Source organism: Ambystoma mexicanum, chromosome 1p (assembly GCF_040938575.1).
Source record: "Ambystoma mexicanum isolate Mex_15411 chromosome 1p, UKY_AmexF1_1, whole genome shotgun sequence".
Lineage (NCBI taxonomy): Eukaryota > Metazoa > Chordata > Amphibia > Caudata > Ambystomatidae > Ambystoma > Ambystoma mexicanum.
The window spans coordinates 189762262-189786750 of NC_090921.1; the positions used below are offsets into that span (position 1 = coordinate 189762262).

The window sequence follows — 24489 nt, forward strand, 5'->3', positions numbered from 1 at the left end:
TCTAAATATCTTGCATAATTAAAATTTCCCAACCTATACCATTGCACGAGGCATGCTTGCTTCATTCTGATTACCTCTTCTACATGTTCTTTGTCTGTACTTGCCTCCCGTTCCGCTGCTAGCAATTGACTCTCAATGTTTTTCAGGTCATTGGTAATAGTTTTCTGTACACCCTCCGACTCAGCTATCATTTCACCTCTGATGACTACTTTGTATGCTTCCCAGCCATGCCCACTTTTGGCATACTTCACTTGTTTACTGCAATACAATCCATCGTCCTCTTCCTAATATGCTCAGCGAATGCTCTATCTAGTAACGATTCGCTTATCAACCTCCACATGGGTGCTCTAGGGGCGAATACCCGCCATTTAACTGTGAGTGGAGAGTGGTAAGACAGGGTCCTGGCCAGGTATTCCGCCTCTGCAAAATCCGTCATAGGTCCCCTCCCTGCAAACAAGTAATCTATTCTTGTATAAACGTTATGTGGGGCTGAGTAATGCAAATACCCTCTGCCATCCCCATGTTGTATTCTCCAAAGATCTCTCAATTGAAAATGTTTCAAAAGCGTGTTAAGTACTTTGGCTGGGGGGGACGGCTGCTTGTGTTTGGTGTCAGATCTGTCCCTGGTGGGGTCCAACGTGCAATTAAAGTTCCCCTCCACCCCCATATCACCTTTCCATCCCTTTAAGGTCCTAGTCTAGCATACAACGATCTAAAATAAACTGTGGCTTCATGATTGGGTGTGTAAGTATTAACAAGGCATATTTCCCGGTTTTCTATCATTCCATGTACCATAGCCATTCGACCTTCGTTGTCTGTCTTCGTGGCCAGCACCTTAAGTGGTATAGCTGGGTCCACCCAAATAAGAACCTCTCTTGCATATTAGGAATAAGTGGAACCCACCATCAATCCTCCCCAAGCACCCGCCAGGTTCTTTTGTTTCTGTGCATCTAAATGTGTCTCTTGCAGTAACGCTATACCCACTTTATTGCACTTTATTTATGTGTTTACCCTTTTGCTTTTAACGTAATAATTAAGCCCCCTGACATTCCATGTCATGATTTTAATTGTCTCAGCCATTACATATCCATACCCGGAGTACCAACAGGGTCACCCTTCTAACACCAGACTTAGTGAAGCTATGCAGTGTTATTCCGCTTATGACAGGCTACCCCTCCCTCTCTCTCCCCCGTTAACCAACACCAAACCAAACCCAAACTTAACCTGTCCAGCTCTGCTAGGCACGCTAGGACTTCCCCGTTTCTGCTCCATTCGAACTAGGCAATAGCCCAGTCTCCTGGTGCCCAACGGACGGGCACTGCTTAGTAACCCTAAAGAAAGCTAACTTTAGTGAGAGTATTCGGACCGTGCGTGGAGTTCCCTCTACCGGGTTTCTGTGGATACTTAGAACTGCTCCTGTTATTTTCCATATTATACTACTTCCATACTCCTAATAAACACTATTCCCCATATATCCTATACATGTCCGTTCTCTGCCCAGCGTGTCCGGACATCCCCAATTAAACCATGCAAAATATACACCAATTCTGTAGTTTACGTTCACGTTTGTGGACCCTGTTCTGTAGCATCTGGGATCTATACACCGTCCTTCCAGTCTTGTGCCTCGAAACACAGTACTTTGCCATTGTAGAGCACCTTCAACTTCACTGGGTATAACAACAGGTACTTTAGGCCCGCTTTCCTTAGCCTTGCTTTCGTCGCAATATATTGGGCTCTTGTCTTTTGAACATGGAAGGTATAGTCTGGATACACTGATATCTTCGACGAGGCTCTTTGTATTGACCCACCGGCCCTGGAGAAGGCAAGGATTTTCTCCCAGTCTTTATAGTTGACAAAATTTGCTATCATGGATCTGGGCGGGGCGCCCAGCGTTGGCTTTCTGATGAGGGAGCGTTGCGCCCTTTCTATAGTAAATCCTTGCTTAAGTTCACCCGCACCAATCTCCTGCAGCAACAAGTTTTCAATATATGTAGTGGGGTCAGACCCTTCCGTTCCTTCTGGCAATCCTACAATTATTATGTTATTTCGTCGTGCTCGGCCTTCCGCGTCCTCCGCTCTGTCTTCCAGCAATTTCACTTTCTGCAAGAGGATGTTGATGTCCTTAGCTGTCTGCACTCTGACTGTCGTGTTTTCTTTGAATTGCTCCTCCAGTTTTCAAGTGCGTTCTGCTATTGCCCGTACATCCTTTCTTGACAGTCCCACTTCCATGCCCACTGCATCAATCTTGACTTCCAATGTTGCTTGTAACGCTGCGATGGCTTCAAGAATCTGCTGGTTCCTTACTGCCTTAGCCGGACTCTGCGTCGCGGCTTCTCTGCACTGCCAGCTACTAGTACCCATTTGTCTTGTTGGGAGCCTTCCTATGCCTTTTGCAGCAGTCTTGTTCTCCCTTCTCTCGGTGCTACCTGTTTCTCAGATGCACCCACTTGGCTTGGTGTCTCTGCCTTTCTTCCACAGCAATGCTTTCATTCTTGTGCGACTCCGCGGCCAGTCACATCACTGCTGCCAGTCACATCACTCTGCTGCCATTTTGCCTCTGTCACACACAAGTTCACTACGACACGGTCATATTCCTCCTGTAGTGTCTTCTGGGGTCCTTCAAGCTGACATTTGCATCTCAAGTGGTTCCAGCATCTAATATCATGGTCTGAGTTGTTTTGTAAGCGTTTTTGCAAACGTATGGGGCTTCTCAATGCGCGGATCGACAGGAGCCTCCAAAAAGCATGTCTGCCTCACATGGCAGCTAGCCACGTCCCCTCGAGTTTTACCATCTTTAAGTGCAGAAAAATATGAACAAAACAGAAGAAAAGGATGAAAAATCAATGGAAGATATATTTGTTTTCCCATTTATGTTCAGCATTACGAAGTGTAACTAATATGTCATTAAAAAGCAGAAAAGAAAGGGTGGGGTGTATTTCTCCTTAGTGGGACAAGGCCAGATAGCGGGTTTTCTCAAGAGGAGGTAGGAACCCCTCTCAGTCAGGGGTGGGAGGCATGTCCAAGAGAAATCTAGAGCCAATCTTACCCCTGAGGTGGACGGTGGCACTTGAGATGATCCCACTTCCTGCCCCTCCCCCCTTTTTGCCAGTACGTTATTGTGCATTCACAGTCTTCCCGAGCTTGCCTCATCCTGATTCTTGCCAGTGTCTCTCCTGTTTTCTAGAAACCACATGGTGTATCCAGGAGGCAAGCAGCAAACACCAAGCAAGAAAAACAGAATCAGTGTCCCACAGCTTATGTGGAAGAAATTAGACCTAGTAAACCAGCAGAGAAGAAATCCCGCTGAGGGAGACAACGCCACACAGAGACACAGACTCTACTGCAGCAGCACATCGCTAGCAGGGAGAAAGGCGCAGAGTGTAACCGCTTCCATGCACAACCTTGGGACACGCATAATGGAGCTGGCAAAAGATGCTGGTAAAACCCTTGCAATGAGACCCAACCCCACTAGACCACCAGAGTCTGAAAGGGGAGAAGCATCCACCTTCAACTGGGCTGACTACCATGGGGATACCTAGTATCAAACACGTAATAGGAACCAGGACACTTACCTTCCTGAGATGCCATGGCCGATCTGTGGCAAACCCAAAGGGGGGAAGTGGGCGGGGCTTACCCCCCTAAATATGCCTTTCCAGGACACATACACACCCTACGAGGGGAAGGCAGGGCCAAATAGGCCAAGGGAAAGAAATCAATCTCCAGAGAGGTGGGGGAAGGGGTATAAGGGAGGAACAGAAAGCATGAAGTATGCATTATTCGGGTTAGGTCAGCAGTGGAGGTGGACGACGACTAAGAGACCAGCAGGAGGAAGGAAGGAACTGTGGATTGTGGAGGTGAATTGTGGAGGTGGGGAGGCATCGGCTATGGAGTAGAAGTGGTACTGCAGTGTGTGTTTGTGTTTGTGTGTGTGTGGCAAGTGGGCAGAGAAGTTAGTTTAAAAAGTAAATGTGAATTGAATGGTACAGAGTGGAAGGAGGGTATTTGTATAGTTTGGAAGGTGGAGTAGTATTGTAGAGGGGGAGTAGTTTTGTGAAGGCGGGAAGTAGTGTGTAGAAGGAGTAGTAGGGTGAGGGAGTAGTAGTGTGAAGGACGGGAGTACTAGTGTGAATGACAGGAGTAGTAGTGTGGAGGAGGGGAGTAGTAGTGTGGCAGTGGTGGGTAGTTGTGTGAAATGGGGAGTATTATGAAGGAGAATATTAGCATGGAGGAGGTGAGTAGTAGCGTGGAGGAGGGGAGTAGTAGTGTGGCAGTGGTGAGTAGTTGTGGGAAATGGGGAGTATTATGAAGGAGAGTATTAGCGTGGAGGAGGCGAGTAGTAGTGTGAAGTAGGTGTTAGTGAGAATTCTCCGAAATGTGCTAATTCCCTAAACCTTAGAGACCCTTAGCAACTTTGCTGGATTTTGAGGACTTGATTTTTTAACCTGGAGAGAGTGAGACCCTTTTTTCCACTCTCACATGTATTTTAATGTGATTTCTGAGCTTTGTGTTTCTTTTGGTTATGGAGTATGACAAACTCCATAGGCATCATCTTTTACATTGTGTCACACAACACCTTCAGTGCAGCGGCACAGGGAAGTCTTTCAGATTTCCCAAAGGTTTAAATACCTTCTCTGTGATAAACTACTGTTTCCCAGAGCAGTAAAGTGAAACTGACTTTACTTACATTTGTAACTTTCTAGACCCAGCACACACAATCTTACAATAGGGTGCTGGAAGGGTTACCTAGTATCCCCTGTGTCTAACTTCTCATGTAACAATTTTCTCACTGAATGGCTGGTGGCAGTGGTTTCGGTTTAACTACTGTGGTGTGCATTTACCACGGGCTTCGTTCGCAGCTGCAGTAAAGCACCCAAGGGTGCCATTTTTGTCAAAATGGCCCGGTCTTCTTTATTCGCCATTTCTTTGTGGAAAGGCCCTTCTTGAGATTTACTCTGTGTGCCAAACCAGGTTTGGTCCCATTGTTTACTTTGTCTTTGGCAGGATTCACAAGTGAAGCCCGCCTCTGGCTCTAGGGTGTCTGGGGTAGGCAGGAAGTGATGGGGGTGCCAGAAACTCCCTGTGCGTAGTCTCCTAGGAGACCTAAATGCACTCTGTAGTGATTGGCCGGCCGACTGTTTGGCAAGGACAGCCACCCTGCTGGGTGACTGACAGCTAGGCTGGAATGAATGGGAGAGAACTGAATAAAAGGCGAGGCTTTTGGCTTGGGAGGCAGAGTCGACCACTGGACAAAGGAACCGAAGAAGAACTTGAAGAGGATGCCTGCTGCAACTCCTGGACTATTGGTTTGCCTGGTGAAGCCCTACTGCTGTGCTGAAACTCCAAATTCGTATCGAAAGAGAAGCCCCTGCAAGGACGCCTTCTCCCCTTGAGTTGGTGGGACCAATCAACTCCAAAGTAAACCACCTTGACATCCTTCTCGGAGCTGTTTGAATTTCAACAGAGTTGCTTCTGGAAACCGTATAGCCAGGGAGAGGAACACAAGATTGTGTGTGTTTCTTTTAAGTTGGCCTAGAGCTTCAAAAAGATCTTTGGACTCCCAGGAAGCAGGACTGACCGAGCCTGAGCCCCCTCAGCATAGTGCTGGACCCCAGAAGCAAGGAAAGTCCATCTCGACAGCCAGGAACCGCGGTGTTGCTATTTGCGGTAGATGCGAGGAGCTGAAACACTGAACAGCCACTGATTTGAAGATTGCCCGTTGCGAGCGGTGACCGTCCCATTGCAGAGCAGGAGTCCCCAAAAGTCCTCCATCTTGTCCCCATGCCTGAGGCTCAGGAACAGTGAGATCTGCAGAGCTGCACAGGAACAGTCTGAGAGAACTTACCTCTTGCAGTAGAGTTGCTTGCATCTTCTACCACTCATAAGTCTAACGGCTTGTGGCCCTACATTTGATTCTTCTTTTCTCCAAAGACTTCCAAATCACTGGGCACAGACTTTTCTACTTACCTACCAGAAGTGCTTCATCCTCTATAAGACTTTTGACCATTGAATTTGTCCAAGCCTGTTATACTGAATGACTCTGCTGTGGGGATCCAAAAGTATTTGCCTGCTTAAGAATATTTGTGGTCTCTTGATGTTCTAATAATCTTTTCCTTTTACCATCTTATAACATTATTCTAAATACAAACAGTAAGATATTAATGTCCCCAGCACCCTAGCTATGAAGTCACCTGTGGGTGTAGGTTGTGTCTGTGAACCATCCCAAAAGGGTCTTTACTGATTTAGAAACTAAAAGTATACAGTATTGAAGTGTATTTGTGTGTTACTATTATAATGCTCCTTTCTGAAGAAGGCTTATTCTAACTGACTGATAAATTGCATTAATAATTATTTATTCAAGAAACCTTGAGTGTAAGTGTTTATTTGAATACTTGTCACTGTGAATCTCTGCGTAACTCCCCTACAGCTCACATTGACCCCTCTTGAGATAAGCCTGGCTGCTCAACACGCTACAAAAACTGTGTAGTACAAGCTTATACCAAAGGTTGGTTTTCCTATACCTGTAGTCAGAGTGGTTTGTAGTGTTCCCAGAGGGAACTGCATACAAACGTTGCCTAACAGTAGGAGTAGTGTGGCGTAGGACGAGAAGGAACATCAAAGTTGGGAGGCGAGATCAAGAGGAGTGAAACATTGACACGGGGCAGCAGAAACATGGGAGGAGTAAGAAGGAAGTCGTCAGAGTAGATAGGGAGAGGTGAGAGTGCATGTGATAGAACAGTCTGATTCAAACCAAAGTAAGTGCAAGGTGCTAGCCAAATTCCTGTTAAGCCATAACCATTGACTAGGGTACGGACAGTTAGAAAGTCCATGAGGCAGCCTTAGTTAGAAAATGCAGAATGGTCTTTAGGTCTTCACCATCAGAACAAGGCAGAACCTAGGCAGTAGTTGTCAACATTCAGTATCCACTAACCCGGGGCTATGGACACCTAGATTAGGGTGGAACATCAAAAAAGATGAGAGACAGTCGTATGGCGCACAAAGAAGAAAATAAAATCCATTGAACCATCTCTGTGAATTGTTCATCTGTGAACTTAGGAACAAAAGAAGGGCACAGAGAATCAAGAGAAGAAAACATTGATGAGGATTTAATTTCAATAGCTAATTCAAGATTAAATAAAGAACATCACTAGAGTTTAAAAAAATAGTATTAGATAGTCTATGTGATTAAGAAGATAAGTATAAAAAGGTAAACAATGATGAGCAGAAGGATTTCAAAGAGAACACAACAAATTGAGATGAGTAGTCTCAGGAGAAACAGAAATGAGGTCTAACGTACCACTTACAGTTGGTACTGGAATGATAGAAGTGTTATACTGGGTAGGATATGTGATGAATCGCGGGATTTAATCCCTTCTCACCTAGGAGGAGCCTCCCGCTGTGAGGCCAGGGTCAAGGTAAGTGGGGCTTCACCAGAAGAGACTCCCCCTGTGGGAAAAAGGACTCCCATTCCTATAAGGCACTCCCCAAAGAATATCCCAACATTACCTCTTTAATCATGACCTACAAGGGCTTATATGAAGAGAGGACAAGTATATGTTCTTGTTCGCAGAAACCTTGAGTGTCACTTTAAATTGAAAATCTCATTTAATTAAGTCAAGATAATGAAAATATAAGATTGAAAGCCAGAGACGCAAAGGAGAATCGTTATGGGAGTACTCATAACTTGTCACAGTCAAGATGATGAGAATATTAGATTGAAAGTACGTGAAGTGAAGGAGAATCTTTACGGGAGTATTCATACTCGTCTCAGTCAAGTGAAAGAAAGTTTAATTAAGAAAGAAAGTAAAGCTTTTAGAGAAAAACCAAGGAGGGAGAGGGGTGAACTGAGTTGTATGTCCAGAGACAGAAGCAATAAAGAGAAAAGAAGAGACTCTCAAGAGAGAGGGTCATAAAGGTTGTATAACCTTACCCTGGGAAAAGAGAAGAATAACACTTTGTAATAAAAGTGAAGTAGCAAGGAACAAACAAACAGAACCCCAAAACAAGAGAGAAGAAATCAATAGGTCAAAAGAAACAAAAGTATAATAGAGCACTAGAAAAATTGTATGAATAGAGGTATGTGAGAAGCAAAACCCAGGAGATGGGACTCATTCTCCTGTCTTTAGATGTTAAGAATAGTGGTAGGGTCAGTCAGGGTTAGTTCGGACTGTGGACAGATTCTTTTAAGACATTTTCCGAAGACTGACCTTATCTAGTTTTGTTAGGGAGGGAACACCCCATAGAATAGGGAATGATAGGCATTATCCTTTCATTTAATAAACAGATATTCAAAATGTCTTATAAGAGTCTGCATCCTTCTTCTTACCCACCACAGATAGGATACTAGAATAAATTGCAACCCAATGCCCAGATTGGGGAGAGGACTCCTATCACAAATTGGGCAGAGCCGTAGAAATGCGTTGGTAGCGCTATTACCGCCGTTTTATCGCTCTGCCCAATCCCGTGTTTGGGGGAAACTCAGAGTATTTGCCTCCAGCTCTGAGGTGAATGTGCAGTCTTTCTACTCATTTACGGCACAATTACTGCAGCGCAATTACCGCTGCAGTAATTGTGCTGAAAATGCCCCATTGAGTCTTATGGACTTAATAAAATGGGATTTACTGCACCACTGCAATTTGTGATCCGGCGCTAATAGCGCTGGAACAAGTTACGGTAATGCTAATTGCGTTGGGCTATGTCCAAACAGATTTACCGCCGGGATACTGGCCATCTCGTGATGAGGCCCTATAGTCTTTTCTGAACCACCAGGACTGCAAGCCATGGTGAGCAGTTGGAGTGAACTCACACATGGTGAATAGGGATGAGGATGCACAAAAGGTGGACTCTGGGAGAGCAACAGCTGAAGGGAGGGAAAGTTCCAGTCCCGCGATGAAGATGCCGACCAGAGTTACAGCCCTTTCCCCCTTTTCCTAAAGTGGCAGGAGTCAGGCACCCTCACAGAGCAGGATACAAAACCCACCAGTCTAGAGAGGAAGCCACCTTACACAGTTCCCCCCCCCCGTCGTCCACTGCTCCAGCACCAGTCCTCCGTCTTTCATCTGTGGCTTCTTCTTAGGCTACTTGGCTCCTGATTCCGACAAACAAAATGACTCCAGATTTACTATTGATATCCTGAATTCTAGGCTGATGTTTGCCCCAACCCATCAATAGCAAAGTCCTGCACCATTTAAACTGAGTGGCTGTTGTAAGGAACCCATGGTGGCAACAGTAAAGACAGACACAAGTGATCACATTTCAAGGGTGTTTATTAAACGGTATGCAGGGTGGAAAAATGCCTAAGTTAAACCAAATCTAAGATGGGAATAGGCTTTGACCATCAAATGAAAAATAAAGCAGTCCTTGTGGCGTCTTGTCAAACCAAAAAGGCCTGTACTAAAAAACCTATTGCCAAACCTTGCAACTACATACAAATAAGCGTGGGATAGGATTCATAAAAAAGAAAGAAGTGTTCACAAATAATATGTCAGGACGCAGTAGTCGGGATCTCCCTTCCCCCCGTTTTGAGCACGGGACAAAGTGGGACCTTTGAGCAAAGCACACTTCTCGAGCTTCCCCAGCATGAGACGACATTTCCATTATTAACTTATCAGGAGCCTCGATAGCCAAGTCCCTTGTCTTTGAGGGCCGGAAAATAACAAGCCAAAAAGTTCCTTTCATACGGTAGTTGAGGTGATAATGCATCACCCCTTGTCCCACTCTTCTGTGCTCAGACCCTTTGCGATTCTCTGCCTCCCTCTGCCAGAATCACTATGGCTCTTGCTATCTCGTTTTCTCCTTTTAAATTCGCCAGTATTTGGTTGACGACTTTTCACCCTCGGATCCTCCTCTGCCAGGGTCAGTCTCCTTCTCGACTGTTTGCCTATTATTCAGTACACTTGTACCCTTTTCCATTCACAAATCTTATTGTTTTATTAAACAATTAACTGTTGTCTTCCCTTCGTTGGGTTCACTCTTGTCACATATACAGTTCCGTCTTCTTTGGCCACTAAACTGTATTCGTCAACTGTAGCTTTCACTGGGTTGCCGGTCTAAGACTTTCGACTGTACAGAGGCTTTGGCTAGTCCCTGTATGACCACTTCAACCATTCCCTTGCATCCCTTCTAAAGCTTTCTTGCATTTGCATGTAGTCGGGATGATGGCTTGTCACCGCTAGATCCCCCTTTGTCGGGTTCACTACGGCCTTCTCACTCAATTTCGCGTATAGCACTTCGACCATCATAATGTCTTTTACCCAGTTCAACGTGGACATCCCTCTGCCAGTTTCACTTTTTGTCAACATTCTGGTTCCTGGGAAGTTAGACTTCGCCCCTAGTTTCGAATCAAAAGATTTGAAAAACAAAAGTTTCGAAACAAAAGTTTCAAAAAAACAAAAGCTGCGACATGCTATGTTTAACATGCAAAGTGCATTTCTTTCGAAACCAATCCGTTGACAAAAGTCATGGATTGATTTCAATTGAAATACACTTTTACATGTTAAAAGTAGCATTTCAATGCTTTTTTTTGGTAACGTTGAAACGTTAGATGGAGCTGTCCAGTGCTAGCATTTCAGCACTGGACAGCTCCATGTAACGTTTGGAAGTTTTTGTGCATATTGGCATTTAAATGCTTTTTTTAACTTTGAAACGTTACATGGAGCTGTCCAGTTCTGTAATTTCAGCACTGGACAGCTCCATTTAACGTTTCAAGGTTTTAGTGTATATTGGGGGGGTTCCCCCCAACCCCTCCAAGCCCCACGCCACCCACCCACCCCCCAACCCTAACCCAAGCCCCAACCCTATCCCCAACCCAAGTTTCGAAGGGCAAACGTTCAAATTGTTTTCAAACAAATTGCATTCTTTTGCATTCGAAAAAATGACTGGACCCCTACTGGGATTTAGCTTCCACCCCTGTATGACCACCTTGACCGTTCCTTTGTGGCCTTCCCTAGGCCTGCTGGTATTTGCAGTTTCAAAAAACATGGGATTGACCATAGTCTCTCAATTAAGCACCCACAAAGTGCTGGATCCCTCTGCAGCTGCTCTTTCCTTTATTCTAACAGTTCTTTGAACTTCCCTTAAGTTGCTACTTTGTGGATTTCGTTCAACACAGTTCCGTTTTTATTGTTTCTCCCCTTGACTAACCTTGGCTGTGATGAACCGCTTGGTTTTTCAGAATATCTGGAGTCAAGGCCGGTACCACGGATATCAGCGCCTCCCTCGGTCGTGCTTATCAGCGTAGGCACCCTCCGTGTACCATTGACATCTGCTGCAACATACTTAAGCTATTGTACGCTGTCTTTTGATTCCTTCTGAGAGGTTTCGTGGGTCTAGGTCGGAAAGGACAAGGTCACGTGTCTCCTTGTCAGCCTCTCTATATGCGCTGCCTTTCTCCTCCTTTTGAACTGCCGTGCCTGGATAGCTGTCTTGTTGTGCGGTCTGCCTTGCTCGTCATGTGCGCCACCTTTTATTCCTGTGGGGAAAAGAAAGGGGCGTCAGCTGTGCGTGATTCCTGTCAATTGCCTGACTCTTCCTGACCCTTGTGTCAGGACATGTCAAATAAACAGCTTGGTGGTCAGTCTGTTGTCTTTTACGGTGTAGGAAAGTGTTCGTGTCAGAAAAGGGGGGACTAGAGTGTCAGAGTATTCTACACGGTAGGATGGGGAAGAGGTGTTATAGGGAATTACAACCCTCGTATCAGTAGGGTTCGTAACCTTAGAAGGGGAAGATTGGTAGAGTTTGGGAAACAAATGGGAATTAACGGATTTGTTATTGTGAAATGAACAGGGGGGATTGTGGGAACTGTACTATTTTTTAAAAGTAGAAAAGGAAAGAATAAGTAGAGGGACGGTATAATACCGCATCTCACCTGGGGCATTTCCCCTAGCATAACCCCCAGGTTCCCCTACCCAGGTGATCCTCTCTCGCTCGTCTACACCCAGGATTGGGATCTGAGAGCACCAGCCTTCCCTGGCCACCTGAATAAGGGATTCTCAAGGTCTACTCAGTAGAATACCCTCAGGTTTCTCACACTGTCCAATCCTGACAGCCAGGTCATCCAGTGACAGTGACATTACTATGGATGAAATGTGTTTTGGGGATGTCTGCATCCCCTCTGCCCACTACATATACACCCGGGACTTACAAGTCTTTTTGTAAGAACCCCAGTAAAATGCATGCCCATATATGGCCTTTTCCATCCCCCGCCACATAGACGAAACCCATAAAAGACATAACAACAAAGACAAGGTTAAAAACACAGACTTTTTCTCTATTGATTTATGTATATTTTGAGTTTTTAACCTTGAGCCAGAGTGAGGAAAGCTTGGCGCAAGCTCCGGTGTTGAGGAAAAGAAATATTGCAAGGAGTTTGAAACATCAACATATGGGGGGTCATTACGACCCTGGCGCTAAGTGTGTAACGGCGCCGTAAAAGGCTGCAGCGCCGTTAACCACTTAGCGCCTAATTACGAGGTCCCTTCGCAGGACCCGACCCGCAAAGGGCCCTTGGTGCTAATTACGGTACCGCAATTTGCAGTACCGTAATTAGTGCCTTCCCCATTCCCATTTTGCCCTATGGGGCAAAAATGGGAATGGGGAAGGGCCATGGGGAAATGGGGAAATACTGCACCGCCAACCTTGGAATGGGGCGGTATTTCCCCATTTCACCATGGCGGAAACGTTACGAAACCGGCACCAACCATGGTGCTAATAGTGCCATGGTTTAGCGCCGGTATCGTAATGAGGGCCATGGTCTGTTACATAGTGGCTAAATGTCCTTTTGGTAGCATGGCAGGGTGCTTGGAGAGGCAGAAGCACAGGATGGGGCCTGTGGCCAGATGTGTCCATCCAGGGCAAAGGTTTGCTAAACACGGCTGCCAGCAGCACTCTAGGTGTCACTTGCCAGACTTTGAGTGATGCAGAGAATGGTGTAAGTTCAGTGGGTTCCGCAGCAGGCATCTGGCAGATCATTACATGTTTATTGGTGTAAGCAAGGACCCAAGACGGAGACTAGCTGAGCTTTCATTGAAAGTACTGAACCATACAGTGAATATATGAAATCAAAGAAGTGGTAAGAACAATGCAATATCAGCACATACTCCGGATGTGGGCTTTTTTCGTACAATCCTTGGAGAGCAGGGAAGCCTGGTGCCCGTGCCTCGGCTTGTGCAGCAGCAACACACCCATCCCCTCCCATAGGAAGGGGGAAGAGGTGTTACCCAATGCTGAGCTTCAAAATAGATGTGCTAATTATTGTCCTTCAGGTATAGCTTGGAGACCGCAGACTCCCAGCTCATTCTTGTTAGTCATCCTTTTTCCTGAATGCATATTGACCTAACAGTAGGTAGAAGCCAGAAGCCCTTTCTGCTTGCCTCCCCACCACAGTTACGCAATAAGAGATAGATCATTAGTGAGCAAGTGTATTGTGGGGGTACAAAAGATTGACTAGTGCATGGGTTTAATTTAGTTCTGCATCAGTTTATATCCAACAGTATTCTTTTTGCCATCATTCTGCACTATTTAGTGCTACTCTTATTTAATAATGCCAGACACTAACTCATCCTCTAACCCAATCTTGGACCTTAACTCAACTCTTAACTTTTAGCTTTATTCCAACAATAACTTGAACCAACAAGCTATTGCAAATTCTAAGCCTGTTACCCAAATGCATTATAACTCTCATATTAGTCATGGCTAATGGTACTTCTCAGGCAGGGGATCTTGTACTCTCTGTTGTATATAGAAAATGGTGTTCCACTGTATCCAGGAGAGGTGGTGGATATTTGGATATTAAAATGGCATATTAACATTAATGGTATAGTTTCTTCATGCAGCATATTTTTTCAGTGCAAAAAATATTATGCCATCAAGGCCATCGGACGAGTTAATTTCTCTTAGGCCAAGTAGATAAACAAAGTTACTCGACCTGCAGGTCTGGCAGGATTTTAAAGATTTTTCAATGCCTGCACACTGAAATAGATGAGAGCTGCAAAAATAAAAATGTTTCTTAATCCTGCCCCTCACCCCTGTCTGAGATTAAGGACAGATGGATCTAATCCCTTCTTGGATGGATTTCCTATTCCCATAAGTAGCATATGGTCTGTTTGGATTTCAAGTAGGATCTAAACCTCCTTAACTATTGGGTATCCTGGAGGTTAAATCCAGGGCAACACACTCTCCTTGGCGACTCTGGGTTTGATCTCAGCTGCTTAAAAGTGGGAGGAGTCCCTCATTAAGCACTATAAAAATCAACACAATAATAATACAGAAATCCTCTATATGGCAAATCGTTCTTCATCCATAGTATGGTCCACCTCAGTTTTCCTTCCTTTCCCTGAGCGGTTTACTGATAAAACATACAGGGTGTTCTGTACCTTTCTCGTCACCTGTGATAAGAGCGCACCTAGTCTTTCTTCAGGAGTGTGACTGCATAGTGTGCTTACCTGTAGTCTGGGGCTCTTACAATTGTAGCCTTAAGAAGTGTATATTTCAATCATAGAAAGAACTTTTTGCACTCATCAGTCAAAATTACTTTCCTAGCTTGTTGAGAAGTAATGACCTTAAGGGAACTGCTATTGTCCCATAGTCAGCCTTGACATTTCTGTAGTACCCAGTGAGGCCCAAAAAGATTATCACCCAAGTATGAATAGTGGGGGGTCAGTGAGTACTGTATAGCTTGTACTTACTAGGAAGGAATTGTATTTCACTCAATTCTACCTCGTACCCAAGTTAGACTTTCAGACCCTGACCAATTTGATACTTATGGCCTCATTACGAATGTGCAGGTGCGGTAATAACGTGCCAGTGTTACTGCATACCGGCACGTTACAGCACTGGCACACTCGTAGGGTGGTGGATTTACTTCCAGCTCTGAGCTGGAGATATATCCTCCACCCTAATGGCAAAAAACTGTTGGTAGTACCGGCCCGTTAATATTGGCACCGATAATACTGGTAATGGGGATTTACCAGCGTTTCCACCATTTGGAATCTGCTGGTAATTCCAGGAGATCAAGAAGCGGAAACAGTATTGCAGTTTGCCTGTATCCCGGCGGGATACTGGCAAACTCGTAATGAGTCCCTTACAGAGCTTTAGAGTTGGATTAACCTGTTATACTCTTCTGAGGTGGAAATCATCTTGTGTGGAGCTGAAGAGTGCAATATCATCTGGATATACCAAAAGTCATAAAGCCCATTCAAAGCATGATTTACCAGCCATTTTGAAGGTGGTAGGTGTACTTCCAAGTCATAAACACATTACACTGAATTGGTATAGGCCTTCTGGGGGACAGGGGGAGCAAATGACATCTTCTCCGTTACAGTCTGTTATGGTGTGTTACCATCAAACATATATTAGGTCAGACGTGTTCAAACGAATGGCAGCACTAGATTTGTCCACTATCTGTACGTGGCATTGGATGTGCATCCGGAACCACCGGACAAGACCAAGGACTACTGGAGTACTCTATAATTCTGATGTACAACATCTTGTTCACCTTTGACTTGATGTTGTATTTTTCTTTGACAGACCTTATGTAGCCTTTGTTCTTGACAGGCACACTATACACTGTGCAATTGACATTTTGGCTTCATGCTGTGCTTCCCAGGGGCTTCCCCCTCAGCTCTGTAACAACCCTATCTTCTCAGGCCTTCAAGGGAGGAAGGCTCCTTCTGCCCCATCGCTGAAGTCATCCCTAGAGGGGCCAACTTCTGCAAGTAAACACTACAGGTGTGGGCGGTCTCTTGATTGGAAATCTTAAATATTCTGACACCTCAGGTACGCTTAGGGATACTGAAGAGGGTAACAAAGTCAGCCAGGTTCTGGAGACTACAAGAGAGGTGACCAAGAGGGATGGGTGTCTATTCACGCTAATGTATAACAAGCACTAAGCTTGGGCTGGTATGAGGAAGATCCCATGTTCTCATTGCAAATGATAGTCACAGGAAGACTCTATATGGACGCGCTCCGATCATGATTGTCTCACTAGCTAGACTCAAAGATTCTCTGAAGAAAAATATACACATACATTCATTGGCATTCAGGTATGTACATAAAATACTTTTAAAACTCTCACTGTTCCAGTTGCCAAATGTCCGCATAAGTTTCACTTTTACTGAAGTCAATTATTCCTTTCTCACTCTAAAGCATTAAAAGAAAAGCTGTCTAAAGATTTACCAGCATACGGTTCACACACTGGTGAAACAAGAGAGATGTGCCCTTTCCATGCAGTGCTCAGCAGTAATATGAAATGGGAAGTGGAATTCAAGATGGCAGACAGTCTAGATAAAGGCCTGGTTCAGCCATTTAAGGCACAGGGGTATCTTAGCTGAGCTTCTGAGGGGGGAGCCAATTCCAGCCCATCACCAGTTCCATTGCACAGATGCAGACCCTCACAAAGGGCCCAGAACATGGGGATGGTAATACAGGGCTCTGTCTGGCATAGTGGGTATTTGGAGATAGAAGGTGGGAATTTAGGACAGTATGTGAAAAGGAGTTTGGGTATTTGGTGAGCAAAATGCGTACAATGGGGAGGTTAGAGAAGAGGTCTCGAATGCTAGGTGAGTACAGGCAAGGGTTAACTGGGGGTAGACAAAGTTCCAGGAGTCTGGGTGATGCCAGACCAGGGGAAGCTTTATTTGGATAAATACCTGGGAGGTGGGAAAATAGATCTAGGGCTGGAAGCAACCAGGAGGCTAATGGTGGTAAGCAGAGGTTGGAGAAAACAAAGAGGACAGAGAAGTACTGGACATTTTGGAGGAGACTCATTATAGTAGCATGAACATTGGGAGAAATAAAGAGGAGATTGGGGCCAGAAAGGAGGAAATTGGTGAGAGTGCAGAAGAGGTTGGTGACGCCAAAGAGGAGGATGCCAACGAGCAAGAGATTGTGGTAGATTTAGAGGAGATGTTTAGTAAGCCTGAGGAGAATGTTGGTAACAGAAAAGAGGAGGTTGGAAAACATAAAGAGCAGGTGGTGGGTGGAGATGTCTTGGAAATTGTGGAGGTCATTCTTGATAGTCAGGAGGAGATTTGGAAGGGGCAAGAGTTTGTGAGGATTTGGATAAGGTGTTTAGAGTATTTGAAGCAGAGGTTGGTGGAGCATGTCAGGAGGTGGATGGTGTACTTGAGGACCTGTGGATGACTCACTAAATGGCACCAGAATCCTCTATTGGTTTGCTGAATTCTGAGTGGGGGGGAGTCTCCAGCTCACCAATGCAGGAGGACCTGTACCATTTCAACTGAGGGTTGGTGTCTAATAATGGACAACCAGCTCTGCGCAGGAAAAGTGACATTATTCTAACTGGAAATTGTATTGGAGATGCCTGTATCTTCTCTACCCAGTTCCAACCAATTCAGCCACATAGGGCACGTCCTTGAAGAACAACAAAGACAGGACAACAAAGAACAGGCTTAAATCATGTGGTGTAGCAATTTTGGACCACCTTTGTGGTAAAATTCTCACGTTGTGGCAAATAACTACTATGCCCCCAAAGAATTTTAAGAGGTAACACTGCCTCCAGACATCCAGTGTTGCACTGCAAAGTGTATAAGAATACACCACATTGAAAGAAAAGGGGAAAACAAAATTCCTCCATGTTTTCCTCCATATATATTGCGACACTAAAAGCATTTGAATGGGGGCCGGGGGTGCCCCAGCACTGGGAGCATTCGGGAATCTGAAAAAGATGTCAGTTGAAAGGTCGAGGGAGGTTGACAAAGGCATCACTTCCCAAAAAGCCAGGTTTAGGGTCCAGGTCATTTAGCAGATACACTGGGAATCCCATTGAAATAGATGGGAAAGCTACAAAAACAAAAGGTATTTCCTAACACAGCCCAATAACCCAATTTGGATTCAGCTGTGTGTTGTCCTGCTCAGTCTCCAAATAAACAAATAGTGGTTGTGACAATTCAGGGGATCTTGTTACCTCTCCCCAGGGTGGAGCCCTTCCCTGTGAGGCTAGGGAGGTGAGGCTGCTACCCAATGGTCCTCACAGGGGGAGACTCCATTCATGGGGATAAAGACTGCCATTCCGTGAAGGAAACTCCCTAATCCCTTTTCCCTTGGGACCAAGTCCATGTCAGAAATCCATGATAACAATACTGTTTGTTATGATAATGGACCTCATTACAACCTTGCTGGTATCCTGGCAGTAAACTCGCCAGGATACCATCAAAGGCTGTTACCGATTCCGGCACTCGGTCCAGCGGCATTGCCGCCGGATTATGAGTGCTGGAGTAAATCCCCATTCATGGAGATCCATAGGACTCCATGAAGGGATTTGCCGTGATTACCGACACCGGTAATGCCGGTGCCGGTAATGAGGGCTTTGTTTGCTGGTGGGGCACCTGGTTTACCTCCAGCTTTTAGCTGGGGGTAAGCCAGGTGCCACACTGGTAAACCCGTAGTCGGGTGGCCTGGTAAAGTGCTGGTATCCGTGAATACCGGCACTTTTTTACCGGACTTCCCGACTTGGAATGGGGCCAAATGTCTCTTCTGTCTTTGATCCACAAAGTACTATGGCCTAGGCGAGGAAGAGGCAAAAAAACCTGCAGAGTAATAACAGGTGGCCTTACCATAGTACTGAGAAGAGTTGGCCATAAGGAGGGATACAAATTATATCAACAACAGTAAAGAAGAAAGGACTGAGAAATGGAGAGTGCAGCCTGCGTGAAGCCAGCCTAGCCGGGGAAGTTCGCAGCTGGGAACACAAAGCTGCAAGAACGCTGATCCCCACGGCCGGGACATCCAAGAATGGCTGGCGGAGCACTGCGGGGGAAGCCAAGCTCCCGACCAGTGGAAGAATGGGAAAGAAAACAGCGGTGGCTAGATCTCGGGGAGGTGGACCATGTGGTCCTGCAACTGCGCCGTAGCCGTGTGGCCCAAGTCCTTACGCACCTGCAAGGATAAAGCGGGAAGAAGAGTGAAGGAAGTGCTGAAAAAACGTGAGTCAGCCCAGCACCCCAGGAAGAACCGGCAAAGCAGTCCTGACATGCCAAACGTAACAGGAGCTTTGGGAGATCCGGTAGGGGTTTGTGGCAGCTTGAGAGTCAAGAGAACCTCTGAGGTAATCTCCCTCATCACAGTAGTTACACCCACAGAAGTCAAGAGAACCTCAGGAATAATCTCCCTCATCACAGTAGTTATACCCAGAGAACCAAGAGTCAAGAGAACTTCGGGAGTAATCACCCTCATCACAGTAATGATAGCCAGTGACCCAAATCAAGCGAGCCTCAAAAGTAATCTCCTCGTTGCAGTAGTGATACCCAGAAACCACGAGCCAACTGAGCCTAGGTAGTAATCTCCTTTGTCACAGTGGTGATACCCAGAGAACCAAGAGTCAAGAGAACATTGGGAGTAGTCTCCATCGTCACAGTAGTGATATTGAAAGATCTAAGAGTCAAGAGTACATCAGAAGTAATATCCCTCGTTACAGTGATAATCCAAGTAGGATTAAAGAGGATACTAGACAACAACAGCTGTCTGAAGTTAATCATCATACTGTCATAAAAAAGGGAAGAATTGCTAGAACTGTAAAGCAAGCTTTCAGGAGCCCTTGGGGAGAAGTGAAGAGACTTTTGACGACTATTGCCATAGATTATCCCAGGAAAGCCCTCAAGGCTGTACAAGGTGGGTCAGAAGAAGGGAGTCATTCTCCTGACCATACTCTCTTTGTTGAATCAGAAGCTAAAGCAAAGGATTGCTGGAAAAGAGATCAAGACTGATCCAGTTCACCAGAAGGGCGTCATTCTCCTGGCACTATTTTCCTTTGGCTGCTTAACCCTTTTGTAGATTAGTGGTAGGGTTGTAGGTTTTTGGACAGAGGACAGATACTTCTTATTTGGACAAACATCCTGACAACAAGCACCCTGAGTTGGTATTTGTTTAGGTAGGTATAACCCATTAGAGATAGGCAGAGGTAGGTTCTTGTCTTTTTTTCTTAATTAAACTTTGTTGAAAACATGCCACCCCTTTGTCTGACTCTTTACTCCGCCATACCGCAGGGTCTGACAGTTGCCCGGTGGCGGCACTTAAACTGATCTGTGTTACGCATTCTCGTCCCCAAAACATGGAAAAGGGTGCTAAACACAAAGGTCTATCTCCTTGAAAACCTAACAAAAATGTTTTTTTTTCCTTTCATACTGCAAGTTGGCACTAACCATGGCTTTGACGTACCGTGATGGTAAAAGCCATGGCTGGACTTCACAGGCCCCAGGTCATTGCCCAAGTCTGTTTCTTTGATGTCTTATCTTTTATTATTGGGCTGGGGCTGACACAAGTGTGAAATGGAGAGTGCTAATGCCCCCTTTCCCTGACAAGTCACAGCTCACTGTGAAAGGGCCATTGGCATTCCAAAGCCCCCTCATTCTGTGTATTCTCCACAGTAAATACCTGCACCACATACAACTGAAACAGTGTAATGCATGCGCAACTGCACATTATATTCAGAAGATGCTTGTGTGAAACAATTCTGCGATGTGAAGACAAGTAGGTTAATACACAGAGATGTCTGGTTGTCTTATGCAGGTAAGACATTTTCAAGCATCAGGGTGTTGTGATTCTTTACGGAATCCTTGATTTCGAGCAAAGGTGTGTTTCAAATGAATGTTGAAAACAAGGAAAGGGGATGTTTTATAAAAATGGGGACGAGCATGGGTACAACTATAAACTACCAACACCAGGGACAGGTGTTACTCCTTCTTGCCTTTCAGATATCTTAGTGTCTGAAACAAATGGACACATCTGATTCAGTGTTTGAAGGTCCTACCCTGAATGCAATGCTTTCTTTCTTGACATGTATTTTCAAGGTCTAGCTACATAACATGCTCTGTTTGAAATGAACTGTTCGTTAGCACTGTTATAGTATAATTCATAGGCAACTTTGCTTGTTTCAGTTTTTCAGAATACTGAATGGGTATAAAATCGACCACAAGTTACTCCTCACTGGGACACCGCTGCAGAACAACCTGGAGGAACTGTTCCACCTCCTGAATTTTCTTACCCCTGAGCGCTTCAAGTATGTCTTCCTCCACATTTGGGTAATAGTTTGTTTGGTTTGTTAGCATCTGATTTTTTTAAAACAAACTTTGAAGAGTGCGCTGTGTAAGTACAGATAAGACAATCCTAATTGTTTTGATTCCCAAGGTGGATTCGGGAACGTCATTTTATTCTGGTTATGGATAGACTGGCATAGCCTTACAAAGGTGCTACCTAAAGCTTATGCACATATAGTTATCTTCTCCTCCCTGTCATTCATGTATCTGCTCAATGGTGTTCATCTGTTACCAAGAGAGCAGGGTTAACTCCCCACCAGAATCCAGCAGTGGCCCCCTCCACTTATTCTTCCAGCCCCTGCCTGATTCACCAAGAAAGATATTTTGGGAGCAGATTATATCATTTAGTTTGGTACCATACAATCTTCTTGATGCAGTATTTGGCCAGCTCAACTACTGAGCAAAAGTCATAAGCTTGGTGAGGTAATAATTTGTCAGTAATTCTGTTTACCGGCATGTTATCACACAGGCAAAATGCAAGTTTGTTGATGGGGTGGCGGAATTACCTCCAGCCAAAAGCTGGAGGTAATTACGCCACCCCACCAGCAAAAATAGCTGGTATTACCGGTACCAGTATTATCGGTGCCAGGGGATTTACCGCCCTTACCGGCACTCATAATCTGGCAGTAATTTAACTGGAATGAGTGCCAGTAACGGTGTTACAGGTTGCTGGTGGTAATACTGCCAGGATACCAGCATCCTTGTAATGAGGCCCTTGTCTTATATCTCGCTTTTCTGTGTTTTCTGTGTTTTGACATAATCACTTTGTAGATGTTGGTGCAGCCTCCTCTGTAAATCATTTTTACTCGTAGATAGAAGGCAAGCATAAAGTGTCTTGAATGTACCCTTATTACTGCTTACTTTTTTAACTTTGCCCCAGTAAAGCTGTATTTACAGACAACCCTAACCGTACCCTTCTAATGCATTATCCATAGAGCTTGAGCAAAAGGGCTGGTATTAGGGCAGAATTCTGTTTTTGAGGTTCATGCTGACCCTTTTTAGGGTCCCCTATACCCTTGCTTTTTCCCTCTCAATTTATTTGGACTTCTTACCTTTTTTTTTTATGCGTAAAAGATGTATAGTTCATTGGTGACCCGTATATCCCATAGGACGGGTATTTTGTAACCATGCTGTTTTTGCCCTAAGGTGATTATATCACCCTACATTGGTTTTTGGGAGTAGGCTGATGGCAGGGCTGAAAGCCATTTTACCATGTGGTAAGCACAAGATACATTTTTGGTAGCTATTGGGTACCACTGTATTTTTTAAAGTCCTGTCACCCTTTGTATTTTAGGGCTTTCTTTGTTCTAGGGAACAAGTGAGGCCTAAATTTGCTGTTTGCCCCACTTATTTGTGAGCCCACATGGTAGAAACTAAATTGTGTTTTTCTGGTTTAGACCAATATACATCTCTGGGCTCTGCCTCTCACATTCTGTAGGGGTGACCTGGGCTGACTGGCAATTCCTTTTTTTTTAAAGGTGTTATTTATTAATTTTTCAAATGACCAAAACACACAAAAAATCAAGACCAAACTTAACAAAACAGAGTGCACCAAAGGAGGAACATAATAGAGAGTACAAAGCATATCCGATTTGGTGAGAAAATTGAGCTACATTCAAGGTTCCAGACTATCGCCCACCACTAACTCCAATGAAGACCCTTATCCAGGTGTCTTATATCATGGAAAATTGACGTAACATTTGTGATTTAACAGAACGTGCAGGGTATCTCTCACAAAACTCTTGCAAAGTAAGCAATGTGGAAACATATATGGTATATTTATACTGAAGCATAACCCCCACTTTCTCAGCTGCAGCTACCTCCCAGATCGTATACCACCATACATTAATCTGTGGTCCCTCCCTGTTCCTCTAAGCCTGGCAAGAGCTATACGAGCCGCTGACAATAACTGTGAGATGAAAGTCGCTCTATGGCCACTCATGGGATAGATCAATTCAACGGGTTCTCCCTAGGAGAATCAACCCTGGGTCCATTGGTAAGGCAGAGCCTGTAATCTCTGTTATAAGGGTAATCACCTCCTGTCAAAAAGCTTGGGCGAGTTTACAAGACCACCACATGTGAAAGAAGTCCCACTCACGCCCACACCCCCCTCCAACAGGGGAACGAAATTGTGGCGTCAAACTTGTGAAGGCGTGTAGGAAATAGGTACCACTGATATAACACCTTATAGGAGTTCTCTTTATTGTTGACACACTGTGATGAAGTCGAGGCCCTCTGCCAAATTTGCCCCCCTATCCACCCCCAAGTCATTTTGGGAATGGAACGGTCAAGGTCCTGTTCACTTTGGGTCATGTAGACAAATCTAGATGAGGAATCAGAACTGCCCAGCAATTTATAAATCTTACAGATTGATTTAGGTACGCATCCATCTTGTAAGGTTAGTTCTAAAGCCTGAGTGGCAGTTCTAAGAGCCAAACAGAATGGGTGTCCATATGACGCCTGTTGTGATTGGTGGGTTTGCTTTTGCCAGCCCCAAAGAGTAGTGGTACTCAAGTGGAAACCCACTCCCTTTTTGCACCCTTGTTTCTGGATTTTCAGAGGCTTTATCACTGTTTCCTACATTCACTAAATTTGTAAGCCCTTAGCTGGTTTTACCGATTGGATGCAGTGGTTTAGGAAGATCCTGTTGGAGTTATTTTCTGCTTCCTGCACCCTCTTGCTGACTTCACTTATGTGTGATCTTCTGTGCTGGGACCATCTCCAGACCGTTTTACTGTCAATGCCCACTGTTTACTGCCAGGGTCTCCCACTTTCATGCATGTAGCTTCTGTCCTCTGGAATGATGGTGGGACACCATTACCCCATCTAATCTGTTCCTTTAGCCATCTTAGGTCACCTCCACTGTCCTTTCCACCGTGGGACGACTTCTGTGTCTGGGCCACCCTGCTTTCTCCACTGCCAAGCTCCTCTTTGCTGGGTTCCCTGGTCTTCCTTAAGTCTTCCCCACTAGTATTGCCATTGTTGGTTGAGGGGCTCCTTTATGGGTAGGGCGTTTGATCTTTTTTTAGTCGCCTGGGTCATCGTTGGCAGAGGGGAAGTATGCGTCCCTGGGACTAGGATCCTTATAAATCGCCCCCTGGACGAACCCTGTACTCACTGTTGTTTCAGGTTGCGGACCCCTTTTACCTTTTTTTACATTTTTTTAAAATAAATATGTTACAGCCAACAACATTTTCACTCTCAGTTCCTTAGTCCCTTGACAGTCGATCAGGACATGTCTCAAACTCTCAACACATGGGCCATCACAGCGTTTACATAGATTATCAGAATATAAATCCTTGTGACTATAAAACAGGATCTCTCTGGAAGGCAGAATGTTGAAGCAGAATCTTAAGAAAGCAGCTCTATCAGTAGGGCTAGGAAAATGCTTCTGATAACCATTATTAAACCCTGAGGCTTGTCCTGCATTGACAATGAATGG

The 24489-nt window shown here is 45.0% G+C and overlaps 1 protein-coding gene across 14 annotated transcripts in view; it reads left to right on the plus strand.

Moving 5' to 3' along the window:
- Positions 1–24489, plus strand: part of CHD3 (chromodomain helicase DNA binding protein 3) — a 2755261-nt gene that overhangs the window by 916688 nt on the left and 1814084 nt on the right. For all 14 annotated transcript variants that reach the window (XM_069646310.1, XM_069646296.1, XM_069646309.1 and 11 more), the window contains exon 18: positions 20889–21010. In XM_069646310.1, coding sequence (XP_069502411.1) covers positions 20889–21010 — 122 coding nt within the window. The remainder of the gene's footprint in view (positions 1–20888; positions 21011–24489) is intronic.